Source organism: Lynx canadensis, chromosome E2, assembly GCF_007474595.2.
Source record: "Lynx canadensis isolate LIC74 chromosome E2, mLynCan4.pri.v2, whole genome shotgun sequence".
Taxonomy (NCBI): Eukaryota; Metazoa; Chordata; class Mammalia; order Carnivora; family Felidae; genus Lynx; species Lynx canadensis.
In genome coordinates, this window is record NC_044317.1 from 59,852,544 (window position 1) to 59,871,188 (window position 18,645).

General features: G+C 49.4%; 2 protein-coding genes across 4 annotated transcripts in view; both read left to right on the forward strand.

The window, feature by feature from the left end:
- Positions 1–18,645, forward strand: part of LOC115503495 (zinc finger protein 805) — a 60,362-nt gene that overhangs the window by 20,873 nt on the left and 20,844 nt on the right. Inside the window, exon 1 of one of the 2 annotated variants that reach the window (XM_030299741.2) lies at positions 17,542–17,808. The exons of the other annotated variant lie outside the window; for it this stretch is intronic. Coding sequence (XP_030155601.1) covers positions 17,776–17,808 — 33 coding nt within the window. The 5' untranslated portion in view covers positions 17,542–17,775. Of the gene's footprint in view, positions 1–17,541; positions 17,809–18,645 lie in introns of those variants that run through there. 2 annotated transcript variants of the gene reach the window in all.
- AURKC (aurora kinase C) lies at positions 10,369–14,008 on the forward strand. 2 transcript variants are annotated; one of them, XM_030299743.1, is made up of 7 exons: positions 10,369–10,691; positions 10,773–10,812; positions 11,038–11,229; positions 11,575–11,713; positions 12,661–12,809; positions 13,376–13,550; positions 13,723–14,008. In XM_030299743.1, the coding sequence occupies exons 1-7, from the start codon at positions 10,628–10,630 to the stop codon at positions 13,891–13,893; spliced, it is 930 nt and encodes a 309-aa protein (XP_030155603.1). In that variant the 5' UTR covers positions 10,369–10,627; the 3' UTR covers positions 13,894–14,008. The 2 variants fall into 2 exon arrangements, with proteins under 2 accessions (XP_030155603.1, XP_030155604.1); XM_030299744.1 differs by having other exon boundaries at positions 10,776–10,812.

Sequence of the window (18,645 nt, forward strand, 5' to 3'; positions counted from 1 at the left end):
TTTTTATCCCTTCTACTTTCTGTCTTTTAATTGGTAGAGTCACATCACTTAAATTGAAAGTAATTAACTGGTGTGTTAGGGCTTAAGTGTTCCATTTTTTTATTTTTTGCTGCGTTCCCTTCACATTGTTTCTCGTTTTCTGGTTGTTTTTGTTATTTTCTTGTTCTGTTTTGTGTTGTTTGCATTCCTGTGGGTTACTCCCAACAATTTTTAGAATTCCATTTGATATACCTATGTTTTGAGTGTTGTCTTAATTTTTGTACTGTAGGCATTGTATATACATAACTTATCAGTCTGATATTATCAGCATTTTAAGCACTTTGATGTATAGAAACCTTAATTCCATTAGGTTCCTTTGCATTTTCCATTTTAAATCTAATTAAGTATTTCCCTTCTTACACCAAGCACTATGTTGGATGTTGTAATTTGTGCCTCAGCTGTCAAACATTTTTTTAAACAAAGCTCATGAAAAGAGTGGTCTGTTTATCTCTACTTTTACTCATTCCATCTCCATTGTTCTTTCTCCTTTCTTGAAGTTCCAGACCTTATGTTAACATTTGCCTTCTGTTTGGTAAAGTTCCTGTAGTCTTTCTTCTGGGGTAGGTGTGCTGTTGACAAATGATTTTGGTTTCCTTCATCTAAAAGTGTTTCTCTGTCCCCTTCATTCCTGAAGGATGTTCTCATGGGATAAAAGATTTGAGGTTTACGGTTCTTTTAGTACAAGAAAAACATATACCTCTTTGTGTCCTCCATGGTTTCAGATGAGAAACCTACTTACTGCCGTTCAGCCCATTGTTGCCCTGTCTGTAGTTTTTCCTTTCCGTGAAGGGTGTTTTTATCTATAGTATTTGTAAGTTTGATTACAATGTGTCCTGGCGCAGAATTTTTGGAGTTTTCCTGTTTGGTATTTGTTTAACATTTTAAATTTTTTTTTTTTTTTTTTCAATGTTTATTTATTTTTGGGACAGAGAGAGACAGAGCATGAACGGGGGAGGGGCAGAGAGAGAGGGAGACACAGAATCGGAAACAGGCTCCAGGCTCCGAGCCATCAGCCCAGAGCCTGACGCGGGGCTCGAACCCACGGACCGCGAGATCGTGACCTGGCTGAAGTCGGACGCTTAACCGACTGCGCCACCCAGGCGCCCCTTGTTTAACATTTTAAAGACCTACGTCTTTTGCCAAATCTGGGGATTCAGTAATTGTGTTCTCAAATAGTTTTTCAGTCCTACTCTTTCTCACCTCATTCAGGGACTCGAATTAAATGAGTTCCTCAGATTTTTTTGTTTATCTAGTCTGTATTCTCTCTGTTACTCAGATTTATCAATTTCTGTTGATCTTTGAGCTCATTGATTGTTTTGTCTCTCATCTCATCTCCTGTTGAGCTTACTCAGTGAGTTATCGCTTTGGCTTTTGTGGTGTTGGGGTTTTGGGGTTGTTTTGTGTTTTTCCAGTTTAATTTCTACTGGCTCCTTTTTTACGTTTTCTAATTCCTTGCCTAGTTTATAATACCAAAGAAGGACTCTTAGAAATAAAACAGGCAAAACTATGTAGTCCAAAGTCCTGGTACTCTGGTGGCTTATCTTGGTATTGGAATAAAAAGCCTAAAGTATCTAGAGAAATGGAAGTCCTGTTATCCACAGATATTTCTAAAAATGGATCTTAAAACTGAAGATCTGCAGATTATTCAGGGTTATAGTCTCCAAGATTCGTGTGTAAAATTTCCCAGCTCTGTAAGCCTTGTTGGATAGAGCCCCAGAGGAGAAGGGGTCCCTCCTCTCCAGGGGTCACTCTTGCTCTTCGTGGTTGGACACATCCCCCAATCCCCAGCTTGTCTAGGACCTGTTCGAATTTAGACCCTCACCGCTTGGTCTTTAACTTCTCCCTCTTAATCCCTTTCTATCCTCTTAATCCATGCCTGTGTTCCAGTCTCTAGTCTCACCCCCCGACACACACACTTCCTGCGCCACGTGCCCGGTGAGCTCCGCCCTCTCCTCTCGCCCAGACACACCCTGTGCAACAGTTCTGTCCGCTGTCTGGCCTCCACCACTGGCACCTGACTGAAGCGAGTCTCACAGAGTTCCCTCTTGTGCTCCCACGCCTCCCCCCGCCCCCAGCCTGTTATTGGGCCTTTTACTGCTGCCCGCCTCTTTGACTTGAAGGCACTTTCCTGGTTTCTGTGACTTCCTGCCCCTCTTCAGAGGCCCTTTGTCTTCTTCCGTCTGTTAAACGGTTGTGCTTCTCAGGATCCGTGCGTCGCCATTGCTTTCTCACTGTGAGGGGATCCCTGAGTGAGTTAACCCCCCGCCCCCGAGGCATTTTACTGTCAGTGATCACAGAGTTCCCCCACGTCCTTGTCTCCAGGTTGAATGTTTCTCTCTGGTCATCGTTCCACACCTTGTCGGTATTCCTACCTACTGAGCCTGTGTGCGTGTGTCATGCGGCCGTGACCGTCACCACGAGGATGCACCCATAATGGTCCTGACGGCAAGCAGACGTGGTGTGTTCCCGTGTATCAGTCATCGTTTGCAGCGTTTGACACACAGCAACTCTTAGCCTTTGCGACAGGTCCGTGGTAGGTGACGTTCTCCCCATTTGACAGATCAGAAAACTGAGGCACAGAAGGGTTAAAACATCTGCCCAAGGCTTCACAGTTGATCAGGAAGTGCGGGACTGGGGATTGGAGCCAGGTGGGCTGGCTGCAGAAGCCATGCCCTGAGCACCTCGCCGCCTCCCATAGGCCGGTCTGTGCACCACTGCGCCATAGAGCGGGCCATCACCGTTTGTCTGCAAGTTACCTTCTCGAGTGACGGTACAGGAGACAAACCACACTCACTTTTTAACGGCCGTATAATCTGTTGCAACTGTGCGGAGAGTAGAGACGAGGGGTTTGAGGTGGCGCAGAGGTAGACAACGGCTAAGGCAGGGGTTGGGGTTTGGGGTTGTGTGTGTGAGGTGCCCCACATCTCCCTGAAGGTCACTGTCGTCTGCCTTCTTGCCCACGTCAGACACCTTGCAGCCATTTTGTTCATTTCTCCTTTCTCTCCCCCTTACAGATCCTCAGTATATGTGTGTCTTCTAGTTCGGGTCCCTCTCAGTGCTCACACAGAGCTGTTTATGCGGGGGACACAGTGTGTGGCATGTGGCTCTTGAAGAGAATCTGCACAGGCCTGTATGGCCAGATGGTTAAGGGCGTCAGGACCATCCTGTTTCAGTGTTTTGCTAGCAAGACTCACAGGACTCCACATTTTGTCATAACTCGGGGGCAGGCTGTGATTGATCACAGCAAACGCAGTCGAGGAGAGGCACCAGGAATGGAGAAAGCCAGAGGCCATCAGAGACAAGCTTCAAGAGTCCTGTTTCTGGGAAGGCACACGGGACACATTTAACTTAAGCTCCGTTAAGGAGTTAAGACCATGATTTTAAAAGTTTACTAGGGGACGCCTGGGTGGCTCCGTTGGTTAAGCGTCTGACCCTTGATTTCGGTCAGGTCATGATTTCCCGATTCCTGAGTTCAAGCCCCACACTGGGCTCTGCACTGACAGCACAGACTGCTTGGGATTTTCTCCCTCTCTCTGTCCTACCCCCACTTGCTCGCTCTCTCAACATAAGTAAATAAACACATTTTAAAAAATTCTAGGGAAGTTCATCAGAGACCCTTGGTCTTTTGGAGAGAGAATATGTATGTGCAAAAGCACACACCAAGTTCTAGCTTTCCAGAAGGATAGCAGGTTCAGTGTGAGCCACATTGTTTACACAAGAAACTTAGGCACTCTGAGCCATTTGTTCCTGGAAGTGGTGGGAAACCTGCCATCATCCGAGGTCACAAACCCCGGCCAAGGGCAAACCCTGCAAGCTCAAAGGATGGGAGTTCCCAGGCCTGCTGTGTAACTTCCTTACAGTGACTGAAAGGTACTAAAATGCTGGTTAAATTTCTGTACATAAAGCAAATACAGTTACTTTAAGAGTCACAACTTTGAAGGCTTATATAAGCAGAACCACTGTAACCAAAAAAAATCACCAAGTCAGAGTAGAACTTGGAAACTAGCCAGGATTTGGGGCGCCTGGGTGGCTCAGTTGGTTAAGCGTCCGACTTCGGCTCAGGTCATGATCTCACGGTTCATGGGTTCGAGCCCCGCATCGGGCTCTGTGCTGACCGCTCGGAGCCTGGAGCCTGCTTCCGATTCTGTGTCTCCCTCTCTCTCTGCCCCTCCCCTGCTCGTGCTCTGTCTCTGCCTCTCAAAAATGAATAAACGTTAAAAAAAAATACGAAGAAACTAGCCAGGATTTAATTTAGTGATGACAAGGTTCAGAGATGCTGGTGAGAAAGGACTTTGCTTCTTCCAAACACTGGTGTTTTGTGTGTGTGTGTATGCGTACATGTACACATCACTTAGGACTCTCTCCACGTGTATGTATATGCCTAATAGAGGTACGTGTATTACCTATACGTGTGTGTCAGGATATATGCCTTCCAGTGGTCTGACTTGCAAATGTACCACTTACTTACCTTTATCTATAAAAATGTGAGGGCCAGATTGACATGGTGTGTTTCTGCAGTACACATCAACAGTTTTTAATCTCTTTATTCCTGTTGTTCATACCTCTGGCTTCAACAAACAGAAAACTAAGCGCATCATTCAGTGCACTTAACTTGAAATTAGTGGCTTCGTCAAGGTGACGTATGTGTCCGTGGGAGTGGGAGGCGGTGGGAGCCTCGGGCTCCAGCTGGGAGGGCGCCCTACAGGCCTGATGCCGGAGACCTTGGGAAGCTGGCCTCGGGGGCGCGTGCGGCTCCCTCTGTTCTCACAGGCGGCCTTTCCTGTCTCCGCTGTGGGATGCGGGGCGGGGGTGCCTCTGGAATGCTCCACGATGTCACCCTTGAGTTGTGAGGGCTAACGGCCCGCTTGCTCACAGGTAGGTTACACGTGTCACGACTGAAGGGTCTGCGCTAGACTGTAGACGGGCGAGTCGTTTTGTCCTCTTGGAGCGGAGTCCAGAGCCTGGGCCCCCTAGTAGGACTGCCTGCTGCGCCTCCTGACCTCGCTCTTAGCGCTGGGTGACTAGTTTCCAGTCCCTGTTTATTCCGCTTCCGTTTCTGGTATCCGTGTGTCGAGCGCGTCTGCGCTGTGAAGTTTTCCCGCCGGGGAGCTCGTGGCTCTGCGATCCGCTGCCTGCTGCCTGCAGACGTCACCTGACACCTCGGCTCCTGCTCTTCCGGCTGGGTCCACCTGTGTCCTCGGCGATCCGTTGTCCACACTGACGCCAGAGATCCGGCTCCGATTTGGTCACGGGCTGCTCGCCCGCCCCCTCCCCCTAAAACGTTCCACGACTCCCCTCCACTCCCGGGGTAAACCCCGAATCCTTCACGTGGCCCATCCACGGGGCCTTCCCTGGTGGGGGACGGGCCTCATTTACTACCTCTTGCACGACGCTGGCCTCTTTTCGCTCCCTGTCTCCCTTCACTCCTCCGCCTGCCATGGGCTCTTCCTCCCCACTTTGCCCAGCGACGGCACGCTTATCCCTCACCTCTCATCTCAAATAGCGTTTCCTCGGCAAGCCTTGACCGGAACGTGCTTCTAGATCATGGCACGGGTCCATACTGTTCCCTGCTCCCGAGAGCCACCTTCAGGCTTGATGGTGTGCTAGGAGGATGTGCTCCACTCAGAACAGCTGTAACACGGTTCCTGCCTGTGACAGCGCGGGACACAGGCCAAGGTCACTAAAGGGTAAGGTCCAGGGAGACTGAGCACCGGCGTTCAGGTGTCCCGTCCCGGCACAGTCACACAAGGCTTAATTCTTTGGGCAAAGGTGTGACAGTATGTCCAGGCGTCGCCAATGAGGGAAGCTCACCGAAGCTTTGATGCCGGGGTTTCTTACTGAGGCACGCCGCACCTTCGCGACTGACCGTGGGTACTCCGGGGGTCCGCAGAAGGCAGAGATACAGTGTGTCCCAGAGCCTCAGGCCTACAAAAGCCACCATTCCCCCCCCGTGAGTCGCACCGTCCGCGTCAATCATCTGGTCCAACGGATGCAGCGAGCGGGGCCTGCAGATTCAGGCGTAAGATCACTTCCCAGGCCAGATGTTAAGCACTTAGATTGTCTTCCCAGAGCTGGTCAGGGGCCGGTCCTTTGGGATGTGTAGCACTTGAGCAGCCAAAGCCTGTTCAGTTGGCGCATTTCTGCTCAGTCCGCCCTGCTGGCCCCTGGCCTAGGCTCTGTGACAGCAAAACGGTGCTATCAGCCTGAGCATCTCTATGTAGTGAAGTATTTCTGTGACAGGAAAATGGTAGTGTCATCAGAAATGTGCTAACCTCTTAAGGGGCCCCTGGGTGGCTCAGTTAAGCGTCCCACTTTGGCTCAGGTCATTATTTCACAGTTTGTGGTTTCGGGCCCCACCTCAGACTCTGTGCTGACAGCTTAGAGCCTGGAACCTGCTTCAGATTCTGTGTCTTCCTCTCTCTATCTCTCAAAAAAAAAAAAAAAAAATCTGGTTACCATTTAAATGAGGCAGAGTGGGTTATGGGTTGATTAAAATAACAACTCATATTGTGAAACCATTATATTCATGTTCATATTTTTGTACTAATTTGATTACTGTCCCTTCTGATCAACTGTTTGTACTTTGTGATAAACCACTTCCCTCTGTCACTACCTTAGTTTAAGTCCGTGTCCTCCGCCATCTGGAAAACAGTCGAATAGATCTTCTGTCTTGCCCCTCCTATAGTCTAATTTCCACACACTACTCAGATTGATCCTTTTAATTCACAAATCAGATTACATTACCATTCACCTGAAAACCTCCCCAGGTGGTCATCTATTTCACAGTTTACTAACTATATATTTTTAATTTTCTGTGTCCTGGCATTTGGAGTCTTGCTGACTGGGGAGATTCTGCCCCTCCCAGGACCAGCCAGTTATTAGAGACCAACCACTAACAACTTCCCCAGACCTCGCTTTTCACATGCAAACGACCCACCTGTCTGTCTCCTTAAAGCTCTAGGGCCCCGTACTAGAAGGGAGTGACACTTAACGCTCCAAAGCCCTGCCATATTATTCAAACCAGTCAATCGTAAACTGTTTACCTGTCGCCTTGCCTTTTCCTGCGACACGACACGTGGTGGGCGGTGCTTTCTCCGTCACTGCTGCCTCCGACCCACCCTGGTGCTTCCCCCGCTCCTCCGCTCCGCCGTGTACGTCTGGTAGAACAGGCAGTTCGGAGCTGGAGGTTAGGGTGCTGATAAGTAGGTCACACATGCTGACCGCCTTCCAACACGCCAGGGCTGACAGACCAGGAGCCCCGGTGCGGAACACGCACGCTCCCGCCTGTGCCGCAGGGCCATCCGTGCCCAAGGTCATGCCTGTGCGCTGCAGCGTTGCCCCCTCCCCCGTGGGAAGGCTGCCAAGATGGTCCCGGTAGGAACACGGTGGGCTTGATCAGAGACTCCCCTCCCGACCAGTGACTGGAAGGAGCCTCTATGAGAGACCACCCCGTCTATGACCCATGAAGAGAAAAGACCCCTGTAGCTTCAGGGCAGTGCCTCGCTTTCCCACCTTGAGAATGGCCTGTCCTTAAAGGGCTTTGTGCTTTGCTACCTTCCTTCTGGCTGCCTTTCCCCGAGAGCCGGTCCTCACGTAAACCTTCTGTGGGGAGTCCGAGAACCGAGACCTCCATCCACACGGCGCAGAGTCTCCCACGGGTAACATGCCGTAACTCCCATTTGCTAGGGATGTGAGCATAAACTTCTTCCTTTGCGACAGTCCCTTCCAGATCTGCTGCCTTACCACACCTGAGGAAACAAATCCCAGGTACATTTTAGAACACGTGCTGGAGCCAATTACAGCCTCCTTACAAAGGCTGACAGGGTTCTACGCAATTTGTCTCCATTTGTCTAACTCCCCTGGTCCCGCTTGAACCCCTGCCACACAGTTCTAGCTCCACTAGCCTTCTCCTCAGGCCCCCGGTGCGCTCCGACCCCCCCCCCCCCCAATGTCTTAAAAGACTCAGGAGCCATCTCTTTGAAATGCAGAAATCAAGGGAGATGTTATCTCTATCACTCAGCTTCTCTGGGAAGACAGCCTCTCTGGTGGGCATCTGGCTCCAAGTTGCAAAAGGGAAGATTCACGAAGGAAGCCTCGTTAATTTACAACAGAGTTGGGAGGCCAGAAGGCAGAACTCTCACGAAACCACTCCAAGGCAATCACAGGAAGAATCGTGAATTCCAGGCCCCAACTGGAAAAGATGGACCCTGCATCTCCTGCAAGAAATCAACCATCCCTGCAACTCAACCAATGAGAGACTTCCATCATCTTGAACTGTTGCTTTCCTCCAATGGAATTTGTTCAAAACGACCCTGCCAACTCCCTCCTCCTCCGTAAAATAACTTTTGTTTGTTGGATTTGCCTGTGGCTTTATTGTAGTTTGCGTGTCTCCATGGCAATTCTGTGCTATTTCCAAATAACACTTTTTTTGTGGGTAAAATAAGTGACTTTTATTTTTAAGGTTAACACCGCTTTCTATCCTCAAGAAATGAGACGTTTGTTTTCCTTTATGGAAAGCCAATGTAGGAGCAGACAGCCACCCCAATTACCAGGTAGATTTAGGATGACTCTGTGTAACAAATGGTGCTGTTATGTTTTCTTACCTGAGGACTAATTATGTTTGTGATGAAGCTACGTAATGGGAGACACTGGGAAAACCAGTGTCTGCTTGGCTTTACGAAATGGCATCTTTCTCACTTTCCATCTCTTAGCAATTATCTGTGGTACGGCATCGCATTCAGTTTAAGGTTTATTCAGTAATAAACTTTTATTTATGTTTTTACTATCTTTGTGAGGAGGTTTTCTGGGTTGGGAGAAGATTTTTTCTTTCTAAATTACATTCCTCCAAGAATTTATATTGTTACTGTGGTAGGGTCCCCTCCATAAGGAATGAAAAACAAAAACAAAAACAAAAAAAAACCTCAAGCAACCTGGCTATACATGTGACAACATCCCTCTCGACCTTGTCACATGAGACCACTTAATCAGACTCCATGTTTGTGTGTTATCATTATATGGGAGACAAAGAAATAGAAAATGTATTAAAAACTATGCCACGTGGCATTTGTTCAGGGCTCAATTCTTCAGGTAGAAACCCAACTGAGCCGTGCTGGCAAGAATAAAGTTGCTTCCTGGAAAGAAAAGCCTCAGTGTCAGACTCTCTGCAAGAATCCTGCTACGTCACCTGTCTAAAAGAATGCAATTTAAATTTTTGGTAACACCTGTATATGCCACACAAACAGACATGTGGGCTGATTTTACTATTTGAGACCCCCAAATGCAAACTGCAGACAGTGTCTGTGAAAATTAATTAAAGGAAACTTCAGTAAAATGGAGCCAGGAGGCCAGACGGGGGCTGTCACATCCTGACTAGGGATGTCAATTGCAGACGCCAGCAGAAGAATCCTCAACAGTAAAGAATCATCAATTATAGGCCCCAAGGAGAAAAGATATACATTGCATTTCCTACAAGAAATTGACCACCCCGGCAACTCAACCAATGAGGTGTCTTTTACTAAACTGTTGCTTTTCTCCAATGGACTTTCCTTCAAAACAAGCCCTCCCAAACTTCCTTCTCCATAAAACAGCGTTTTGCTGCATCTTCCTTGTCCCTATATTGTAATTCTGTATTTCCAAATAAGTTTTTTTTTTTTTTTTTTTTTTTTTTTTTTTTTTTTTTGCTGGTTAAAAATAACCGAATGTTAAATACAATGAATGTATTATTGTATTTTTAAGGTCAAGAGTCCAGCAAATACACAGCTCATGGAGGCAAAGGGCGAGCGGTCTGTGCCATTGCGCCGAATGGGCCTACAGTCCCAGGCTGGGGGAGGCTCCAAGGGCTGTGGGGTGGAGTGGGGAGAGCAGGGGCTGCAGGACACCCCAGGACAGAGGCAGAAACTTCGGGAAGCAAGACGAAGGACACCCCTGGGGAGTGGCCTGAACGGGACACGATCTCCCAGCGGGGGCCGGTTTGGTGCGCAAACCGGTTTGGTGCGTAGCTTGGGAGTTTGCCGACCTTAGAGCCACCCCCACCCCCCGCAGCTTCCTGTGGTTGGTGTCTCATCATTCACAAGCACACGGTGTCAGTTCATCAATGCATTCGCGCACTCTCGGAGACTCACGCAGGAATTGGTTCACCGAGACCCTCTGCTTCGCCTCCCATTCCCCCAGGTTCCCCCAGCTCACGGGGGCCCCCCCCTTAGTCTGCCCCGCCGCAGCGCCCGGGTCTCCGCGCCCTGCCACCTCATTGGCTCAGCGTGGGCGGAAGCTCCCATTTCTGTCTTTTCTATTGGACACGCTGCCTGCGCGCCCAGAAGATCCAACCAATGGGAGCCGGTCAGGAACTGTGGCTCAGCCAACGAGGGGGCGCAGACATAAAGGCCCCAGCGCTGGCTTCCCGGGAGTTCCTTGATCTCCGGAGGTGCAGCTCCGCGCGCTGCGCTGAGGGTTCGTGGGGGGCCGTCGGCGTCCGAAGCGCCTCAGCCCGGTTGTTGCCTACCCTCACCCCTTTTGAGGACAGTTCCAAAGGGCTCGGGAAGGCGTCCTGTCGCCGCCGTGCCGTCTCCTGGGGAGCCACCCAAACGCTGCGATGCAGTCGGGCAGCGTGCAGCCCGCAGATGCAGAAGAGGAGCGGACCCGAGACCAGGGAACAGGTGGAGAAGGACTGGTGTCAGCTGTTGGGGGCGGGGGCGGGGTGCAAGAAGCGCGTGTTGACCTCTGCCTGTCTGTCTAAGAAGCTGCAGCAGGCCTCGTGGAGCTCGGCGTGCCCCCCGTGTGAGTGTCTCGGAAGGAAGCGGAGCGGGACGAGAAATGAAGACCAGCTGCACGTGGGAAGTGTTGGCTCGTGGGCCAACCAACCAGCCTGGCTGCGCCCTTGACAAGGGGAAGGGGAAGGGGGTCGGGAGGCGTTAGGTGAAGGAGGAAGGAGGTGAAGGAGGTTCGAGGCCGTCGCTGCCCGCCATCTTCTTCCCCAAACCGAGGCTCTGTTCTAACTTTCAGGCGGCGCCTCACGATTGAGGACTTTGAAATCGGGCGTCCTCTGGGCAAGGGAAAATTCGGGAACGTGTACCTGGCTCGGCTCAAGGAAAGCCGTTTCCTTGTGGCCCTGAAAGTCATCTTCAAGTCCCAGATAGAAAAGGAAGGACTGGAGCACCAGCTGCGCCGGGAAATTGAGATCCAGGCGCATCTACAGTAAGGACGGGCTGCAGGAGAACCAGCGCCAGCTTCTTCCTCTTCATGTTTCCTCTTCCATCCCTGGCATCTGAACCCGGCACTCCCCCCAGTGACCCTCCAACAGGCCACCTTGAGTCCACCTTGAAGACGTTTTCTGCATCTCACTCCACTTACACCGTGTAAACCTCCTCCCTGTTTCAGACCCCCAAAGCCTGATGCCTCCGCTTGCTCTCCCCTCACACACTCCAGTATCAGACCATTATTCTGGTCCCAGCGCAATCTGTCCTTTGTCCGACCGATCACTTTTAGTAGCATCGGGAGTTGGGTCTCATGAGTCTGACCCTTCCTCCGTCTTTTCTCCAGGCACCCCAATATCCTACGCCTATACAACTACTTCCATGATGCACGCCGGGTGTACCTGATTCTGGAATATGCTCCAAGGGGTGAGCTCTACAAGGAGCTGCGAAAGAGCAACACTTTGGATGAACAGCACACAGCCACGGTGAGGTGGGAGGGCTGGCGGCTTTGGGCCTGTGAGTTTACTCTGGGCTGGTGGGGATCACTGCTTGTGGCTATCGTTAGTGTCCAGCTCCTTTTTTTTTTCTTTATTTCTGAATTCTGTTACCTTTTACGTAGTGACACGTACATCCTATAACTTCACATTTTGATACCCTAGTTACCCAGAATATTAATAATTAGTGTGCGTGAATTTGGATTCTTTGGTTGTAAGCAACAGAATCTCCACCACCTTATGTGAAGAAGCATGTTGGAAGCCTCTGAGTAGAACTGGCTTAGAAATAGAAAGCAAGAGATTCTACAGAGCCTCAGATGGGGAATCAGAGCCTCAGTTATCCCAGCAGGAAGGGCTGGGTCATCTTGCTGTCAGAATGAGTGATCTTCCAATTTTCCTCCTATTTTTGAATCATTTCTTCAGCACTCCAGTCCTGTGGGCGATCCTCTGATTGGCTCAGCATGGGCCCTGGTCCAGCTCCTTGCTGTGCTAGGGCAAAAGAGAGGCTCCGTCCACTTTAGCATCCCTCCTTTAAGACCACATAAAATGGGGAGAGGAATTCCTCCCCCACCAGTAATTAATTGTGCCATTAAGGAAGTAATGGGGTTGGTAACTAGGACATAAAAGATTCCACGACAGGGGCGCCTGGGTAGCTCAGTCAGTTAAGCGTCCTACTCTTGGTTTCGGCTCAGATCATGATCTCTCCGTTTGTGAGTTGGAGCCCTGCATCAGGCTCTGCACTGACAATACAGAGCCTGCTTGGGATTCTCTCCTTTTTCTCTGCCCCTCTCCTGCTTGTGTGCTCTCTCTTTCAAATTAAAAAAAAAAAAAAAAAAAAAAGATTGCACTACAATGATGAAAATGTATGAGGAGTATTTTATCTCACACGGAAAACTGGCTGGCTTCATTTCCAGACTGCTTTTTCTTTGCTCACTCAGATAATGGAGGAATTAGCAGATGCTCTGACATACTGCCATGAGAAAAAGGTGATTCACAGGGATATCAAGCCGGAGAATCTGCTGCTGGGGTTCAGGGGTGAGGTGAAGATTGCAGACTTTGGCTGGTCTGTGCACACCCCATCTCTGAGGTAGGTCACGTGGTGGTGGCATGGGCCCTGGGTGCCAGTAAGGAATGATCCAATTTAACCCATTGCACGTGTAAGACTGGGATAAAACCCCGGGTTTGTATTTGAGCACTGTCTTTTTTCATATGTATATATTTAATGTGCATTTGTAGATGGAAAGAATGGCTGAACCACATCTTTTATCTTTTGATCTCTGTAAACATATAACTTTCCCCAGTAAGTTTCCATGTAAATAAGAATCATTGTTCCATAATTCCGGAAATTTTACTTGGTCTCTGTTGATGCACCTTCAGTTTGTTACAAATCTCTATTGATGCCCAGAATATTATGAAAACATCCTGGATCGTGAGCTAAATGTATAAGTAATTCCAAAGTATGGAATTGGTGGGTCCCAGGACTTGCCTTCCCTAAACCTCGATCCTTATTAAAACTTGGTGTTCCCAGACTTCCAGGCTTGGGAGGGGACTGCTCAGGCTTTTCTAGCATCTCTCATCTCACTGGAATCTAGAAAAGGAGGGTTGCCCTGTGTGGGGCCTCTACACAAGCCTCCCTTCTCTGCTGTCCTCTAGGAGAAAGACCATGTGTGGGACTCTGGACTACTTGCCCCCAGAAATGATAGAAAGGAGAACATATAATGAGACGGTTGATCTGTGGTGCATTGGAGTGCTCTGCTATGAGCTGCTGGTGGGGAATCCACCCTTTGAGAGCCATTCCCATAATGAGACGTACAGACGTATACTCAAGGTGGGATGGTCACATTCTGGGAATTCGTGGGGGCGGGGTGCTACAGAGCCTGGGCTGCACATAAAGGTTGTCGAATAAGATCCAGAAGAGTGCCTGGAAGGGACTCAAGGAACAGAAAACATGGAGCACAGAAATTAACCATCCTTTCTTTTTTCTTGTCTGGCCTCATCAGGTGGACATCAGGTTTCCTCCGTCAATACCTTTGGGGGCCCGGGACTTGATCTCCAAGCTTCTCAGATACCAGCCTTTGGAGCGGCTGCCTTTGTCGCAGATCCTGGAGCACCCCTGGGTCCGGGCCCACTCTCGGAGGGTGCTGCCTCCATCTGTTCAGATGGATTCTTGAGCCCTGTCTGCACCTGTTTCATTGCATTTGTCCAGGGAGCTCTCCTGGCTCTACTAACTTGTCTGTCTTTTGTTTCTTCTAAGATGCAAGATACTAATGAATAAAAGCTGAGTCATTTTTTTACCAGGTCTTTATGGTTCTGTGAGTTGGTGTCTGATGGGGTAGAATCTTTATTTCTTGTAGAAACTCTTTCCCATGAGAGCGTCCCAAGATGATGTCCCTCCGGGTCCCCAGGGTGGTAACTCAACCACTCACCGTGAAAACTAGTTCCTATTTTCATTCCGATAACCGCCTTGGTGCATACCCTATCCCCCATCACAGTTGCTTCTAGACTCAATTTACTATTTCCCATCTTCTCAGGAGCATGGATCTATAAAACGGGACACGGGTCGACCCAGAGGTCCACCGTCTTTATACTGACACGAGCATGCTACCGTCTGATAACCTGTCTCACTGAACATCAACTGCCGCTCAATTCTCAAATGGATTCACCAGTATCTCTGTGATGTGTCATATTCTGATTGCATCAGCTAAATCACCCCTAATAATAGACGGACCGTCGCCTCTTCTGAAATCACATCCTCCACTTGGAGCAATTTAGGGCTCTTCCAACCTTCCCCTGTATCCTTCTGTCCCACTGTCATGTATCAGCCACTCCCTCTATCCACAATAAGCTGACTGCCCCAGAATAAACATCTAGACACAGCTGGGAGCTCAAAACATGGTTTTTGCTCATTTTTGCAGGCATCGCTTTCCCTGCTGTGTCACCTGACTTACAAACACTGCGTATGGAGCTTGCCTTGTTCATGTTACTCCCTTCACCGTATTCTATGCAGTCTCCTCATGTGAAATATCTTGCACGTGTAGGCCCACGGCTCCATGTGTGACCAGACCCATTATACAAGGAACTCGGCTACTCAGACGGACACCCCCCAACCCCTGCTGCAGATGTATGATTTAAAGGCTCCAAGATACTGGCTTGTGGCTTTTCATCTGCACCTCCAGTGCCCACATCTCTGTGCTTTCTAGCTTTGTCCTCTCTATCAGTGCTCTTGAAGTAATACTTCAATTAAACACCTTGAAATTCCTAATAAACTAACCGGTTTGCACATAGGAACCCTGCAATATTACTCAGTTCTGGTGCTAAGACAAATTCACATCACCAGGTGCATTTTGGGGGAAGTAGGTAAGATAAGCATAGGAAAGGAAACTAGGGCTTCCACGTTGACTACCCGGTGATGTGTCGAAATCATGCAAACTCTCTGACGTGCTTTACAGCAGGGATTTCCAATAGCTATATAGCTTTCCCCACCACTGATTCCAGACATTCTGCCTCTCGTGACAAAGAGAATATAAAAATCGTTAATATCCGACTTACATTCTAGCCTCAAATCACTTCATTTAACTGTGTCAACTACGTGTGAAGAGAAATATGCTGTTTCCAATTTGGTCAAGTTATTATGGCCAATGATGGATCACACGCTAATGTAGCCATATTTCTCCACAATCTTTTTTTAAATTTTTTAAAACATTTTTCCTTAGTTTTGGGAGAGCACAAGCAGCGAGGGGCAGCAGGAGAGGACAGAGGATCTGAAGCAGGCTCTGTGCTGACAGGCTGACAGCAGTGAGCCTGATGTGGGGCTTAAACTCAGGAACCATGATATCATGACCTGAGCTGAAGGTGGACGCTCAACCAACTGAACCACTCAGGTGCCCCCGCCCCCTTTTTTTTTTAATATGAATTTTTATTTATTTTGTTTCCGAGAGAGGGAAAGGGGCAGAGGGATCCCAAGCAGTATCCCCTGCTCAGCATGGAGCATGATGTGGGGCTTGTTCCCAGGATCCTGGGACCATGATCTGGGCCAAAATCAAGAGTCGATGCTCAACCAGCTGAGCCACCCAAGCACCCTTCCACAACCTTTTGTAAAAAACATCTGCCTCTAGAAAATTAACTCCACCTTAATCCTTGATTCCATTAACATCCTGTTACTATGCTTTTCTCCACTTTTAAAATTAAATCTCTCTTTTTCTTTTTAGTTTTTATTTAAAACCCAGTCAACATACCATGTAATATTAATTTCAGGTGTACAATACAGTGATTCAACACTTCATACAACACCTGGTGCTTATCACAAGTGATCCCTTATTTAACGTCCCCCTCCACCTTCCCTCTGGTAACCATAAGTGTGTTCTCCATAGTTAAGAGTCTGTTTCTTAGTTTTCTTCTCCCCCCACCCCCGCACAATCATTTGTTTTGTTTCTTAAATTCCACATATGAGTTAAATCATATGGTATTTGTGTTTTTTTCTGACTGACTTATTTTGCTTAGGATAATACTCTCTAGCTCCATCCGAATTGTTGCAGGTGGCAAGATTTCATTCTTTTTTATGGCTGAGTAATATACCATAAAACTAAATCTTTTGAGGGCATTTTCTGCACACTACATTCCCATTTGCATAACCATATGTATTCTGAACTCATTAGAAAAGAGATCTTATTCTCTCACACTCACAGTTATGAGAAGAACACAAAAGTCACTGATGGTGACTTGTGAGACTTTATGTAATAGAATTCTAAAATTGTGAGGATTCTCAATATGACTGTTGGTTTCTTGTCTGCACCTATTTTTTTTTAAAGGTTTATTTATTTTTGAAAGAGAGAGACAGAGATAGAGCGAGGGGAGGGGCAGAGAAAGGCAGACACAGAATCCGAAGCAGGCTCTAGGCTCTGAGCTGTCGGCACAGAGCCCGATGTGGGGCTTGAACTCACGAACCTCGAGATCATGACCTGAGCCGAAGTTGGCCATTTAACCAACAGAGCCACCCAGGTGCCCCTTGTCTGCACCTATTTAACACCGGGTTGTTCAGGGTTCGCCCCTGCCCATTCCTTTCTCCATCTATTCTCAGGCTTCTCTTCAGACTGGAGATAACCCCGTTCGCTAACAACTCCCCAACATGCAGATCCACGCAGGACCCCTAGTCCGGCAATCAGACACAGGATGCAGCGCCCGTGCTCCACCCCGGAGTCCCGACCTCCCCCAGCCTCGCTCACCAGCGGGCGTCAAGGCCTGGCAGCACGTGCGGCTGATGCTGGAATAGAGCCCGCGAGGGGCCGGGCGGTGCGCATGCGCCGCGTGGGAGGGAGGGCTTCCGGCGTCCGTGTCCTGGCGCTCGCTTTTCCTGGCGCTCGCTCTTCCTACCGCTCGTGTGCCCAGCTCCCTCCAGGAAGATCGCGAGGAGGTGAGACGCACGGAGAAGTCGCGAGCCCAGCCTAGGGCCTGACCCTAGGCGGACAGGTGACACGTGCCCTGACCCCAGGCGGACGCCCCCGCCTTCGGAGCCTCGATTTCCCGGGGCATGTGATGGGCATCCATTCTCCTCGATCCCCCTAGGTTGTGTTCACGGTGAAGAGGCGGGCCTGACAGGGGAATCTGGGCCTAATCGGTGTTTTACCACGAGGAAGACTGGCTCTGGAACGCGTTCTTCTGGGACTCGTTTTTAGAGGAAAAACTACATTACCCAGAAGGCTGTGCACGGGGGTGTCCGCGGCAGTACCGGGGCCACTGAGTGACAGGACAGGGGCATTTCCTGCGGCTCGTTGACATGGGGGCGGGGCTTCCGGCCTCCTGGAGGCATACGTCATTTGTGTGCGACGATTCCGTCCACGCCAGCTGTGGGGAGGGGTCGCTGTTCTGTGGCCGCTTCCAGTGCAGCTCATCCAAAAAGAGAAGGGGGGTTGCGACTCACCTCCGCGCATTTGAACGGGCCGTGAGCCGCGCGGTGACCGGGGAGTGCGAAAGTCAGCCGAGGTCACCCCTCCCAGGACAGGGAAGAGGTGGCGGTCGGCCGAGCCCGCGGGACCCGTCTCTGTCCACGGGGTCCCATGATGGCGGCGGCGTGGATGGACCCTGCGCAGGTGAGTGGACGATGTTTTGGGCGTTGCTGCCTCTCTGCTGCGGAGAGGGCTCCTGGGCAGCTGGAAGTGGAGGGAGAACTCGATTTCTGTTTGCAGCTGTGTTTGTGTAGGACGAGTGGAGAGGGCTTGTCACTCACTTGATCTCCAGCCTTGTAACATGGGAGACAATATACAGAGGGACAAGTGGCAGAACGTACGTAAAAGTAGAACTTTGACCCAAACTTGCAGCCACCTGCCCAGGGAACTAACCCCGTATCCATCGTAAACAACCCAGGAAACCGGCCCGCTCCAAGTCACACTCGCCGGAAGCCAGATTACTAGCTCTAGTGACCATCCAGAGAGCTGAACAATGACTTCTGTAACTGTCGGCCCTAAATGGCCAGGATGTGATTAATAAGTGACGCTCTCTAATTTTTTCTGCATTTCCAACTTCAGGCCGACCAGAAAAACCATATATTTGCCTCTCACCAACCATATACGTACGATGTTATGTGATTGCATGTCGGAAAGTTTTCATAACTCACGCATATATCACCTGGGAATCAATGTGGAGGCCGTAGTTAACCCTTCTGTGCGTGTCTACCTGCCCAACATGCTCCCAGTGATGTGAGTTTATCCAGCACCAGAACCGAGTCATGATGCAGGGTTCCTGTGTACCAACCAATTAGTTTATTAGGACTTTCCAGATGTTTAATTGAAATATTAATTCAAGAGCACTGATAGAGTGGACAAAGCTAGAAAGCACAGAGATGTGGTCTCTGGAGGTGCAGATGGAAAACCATAAGCCAAGGTCTTGGAGCGTTTAAATTACAGACCTACAGCGGTGGGGCTGTCCAT

Coding starts and splice junctions, on each gene's coding strand:
- AURKC (XM_030299743.1), top strand. CDS start 10,628: ATGCAGTCGGGCAGCGTGCAGCCCGCAGATGCAGAAGAGGAGCGGACC. Junction 10,692..10,772: donor GACCCGAGACCAGGGAACAG/GTGGAGAAGGAC, acceptor TGTCTGTCTAAG/AAGCTGCAGCAGGCCTCGTG. Junction 13,551..13,722: donor CGTACAGACGTATACTCAAG/GTGGGATGGTCA, acceptor TGGCCTCATCAG/GTGGACATCAGGTTTCCTCC.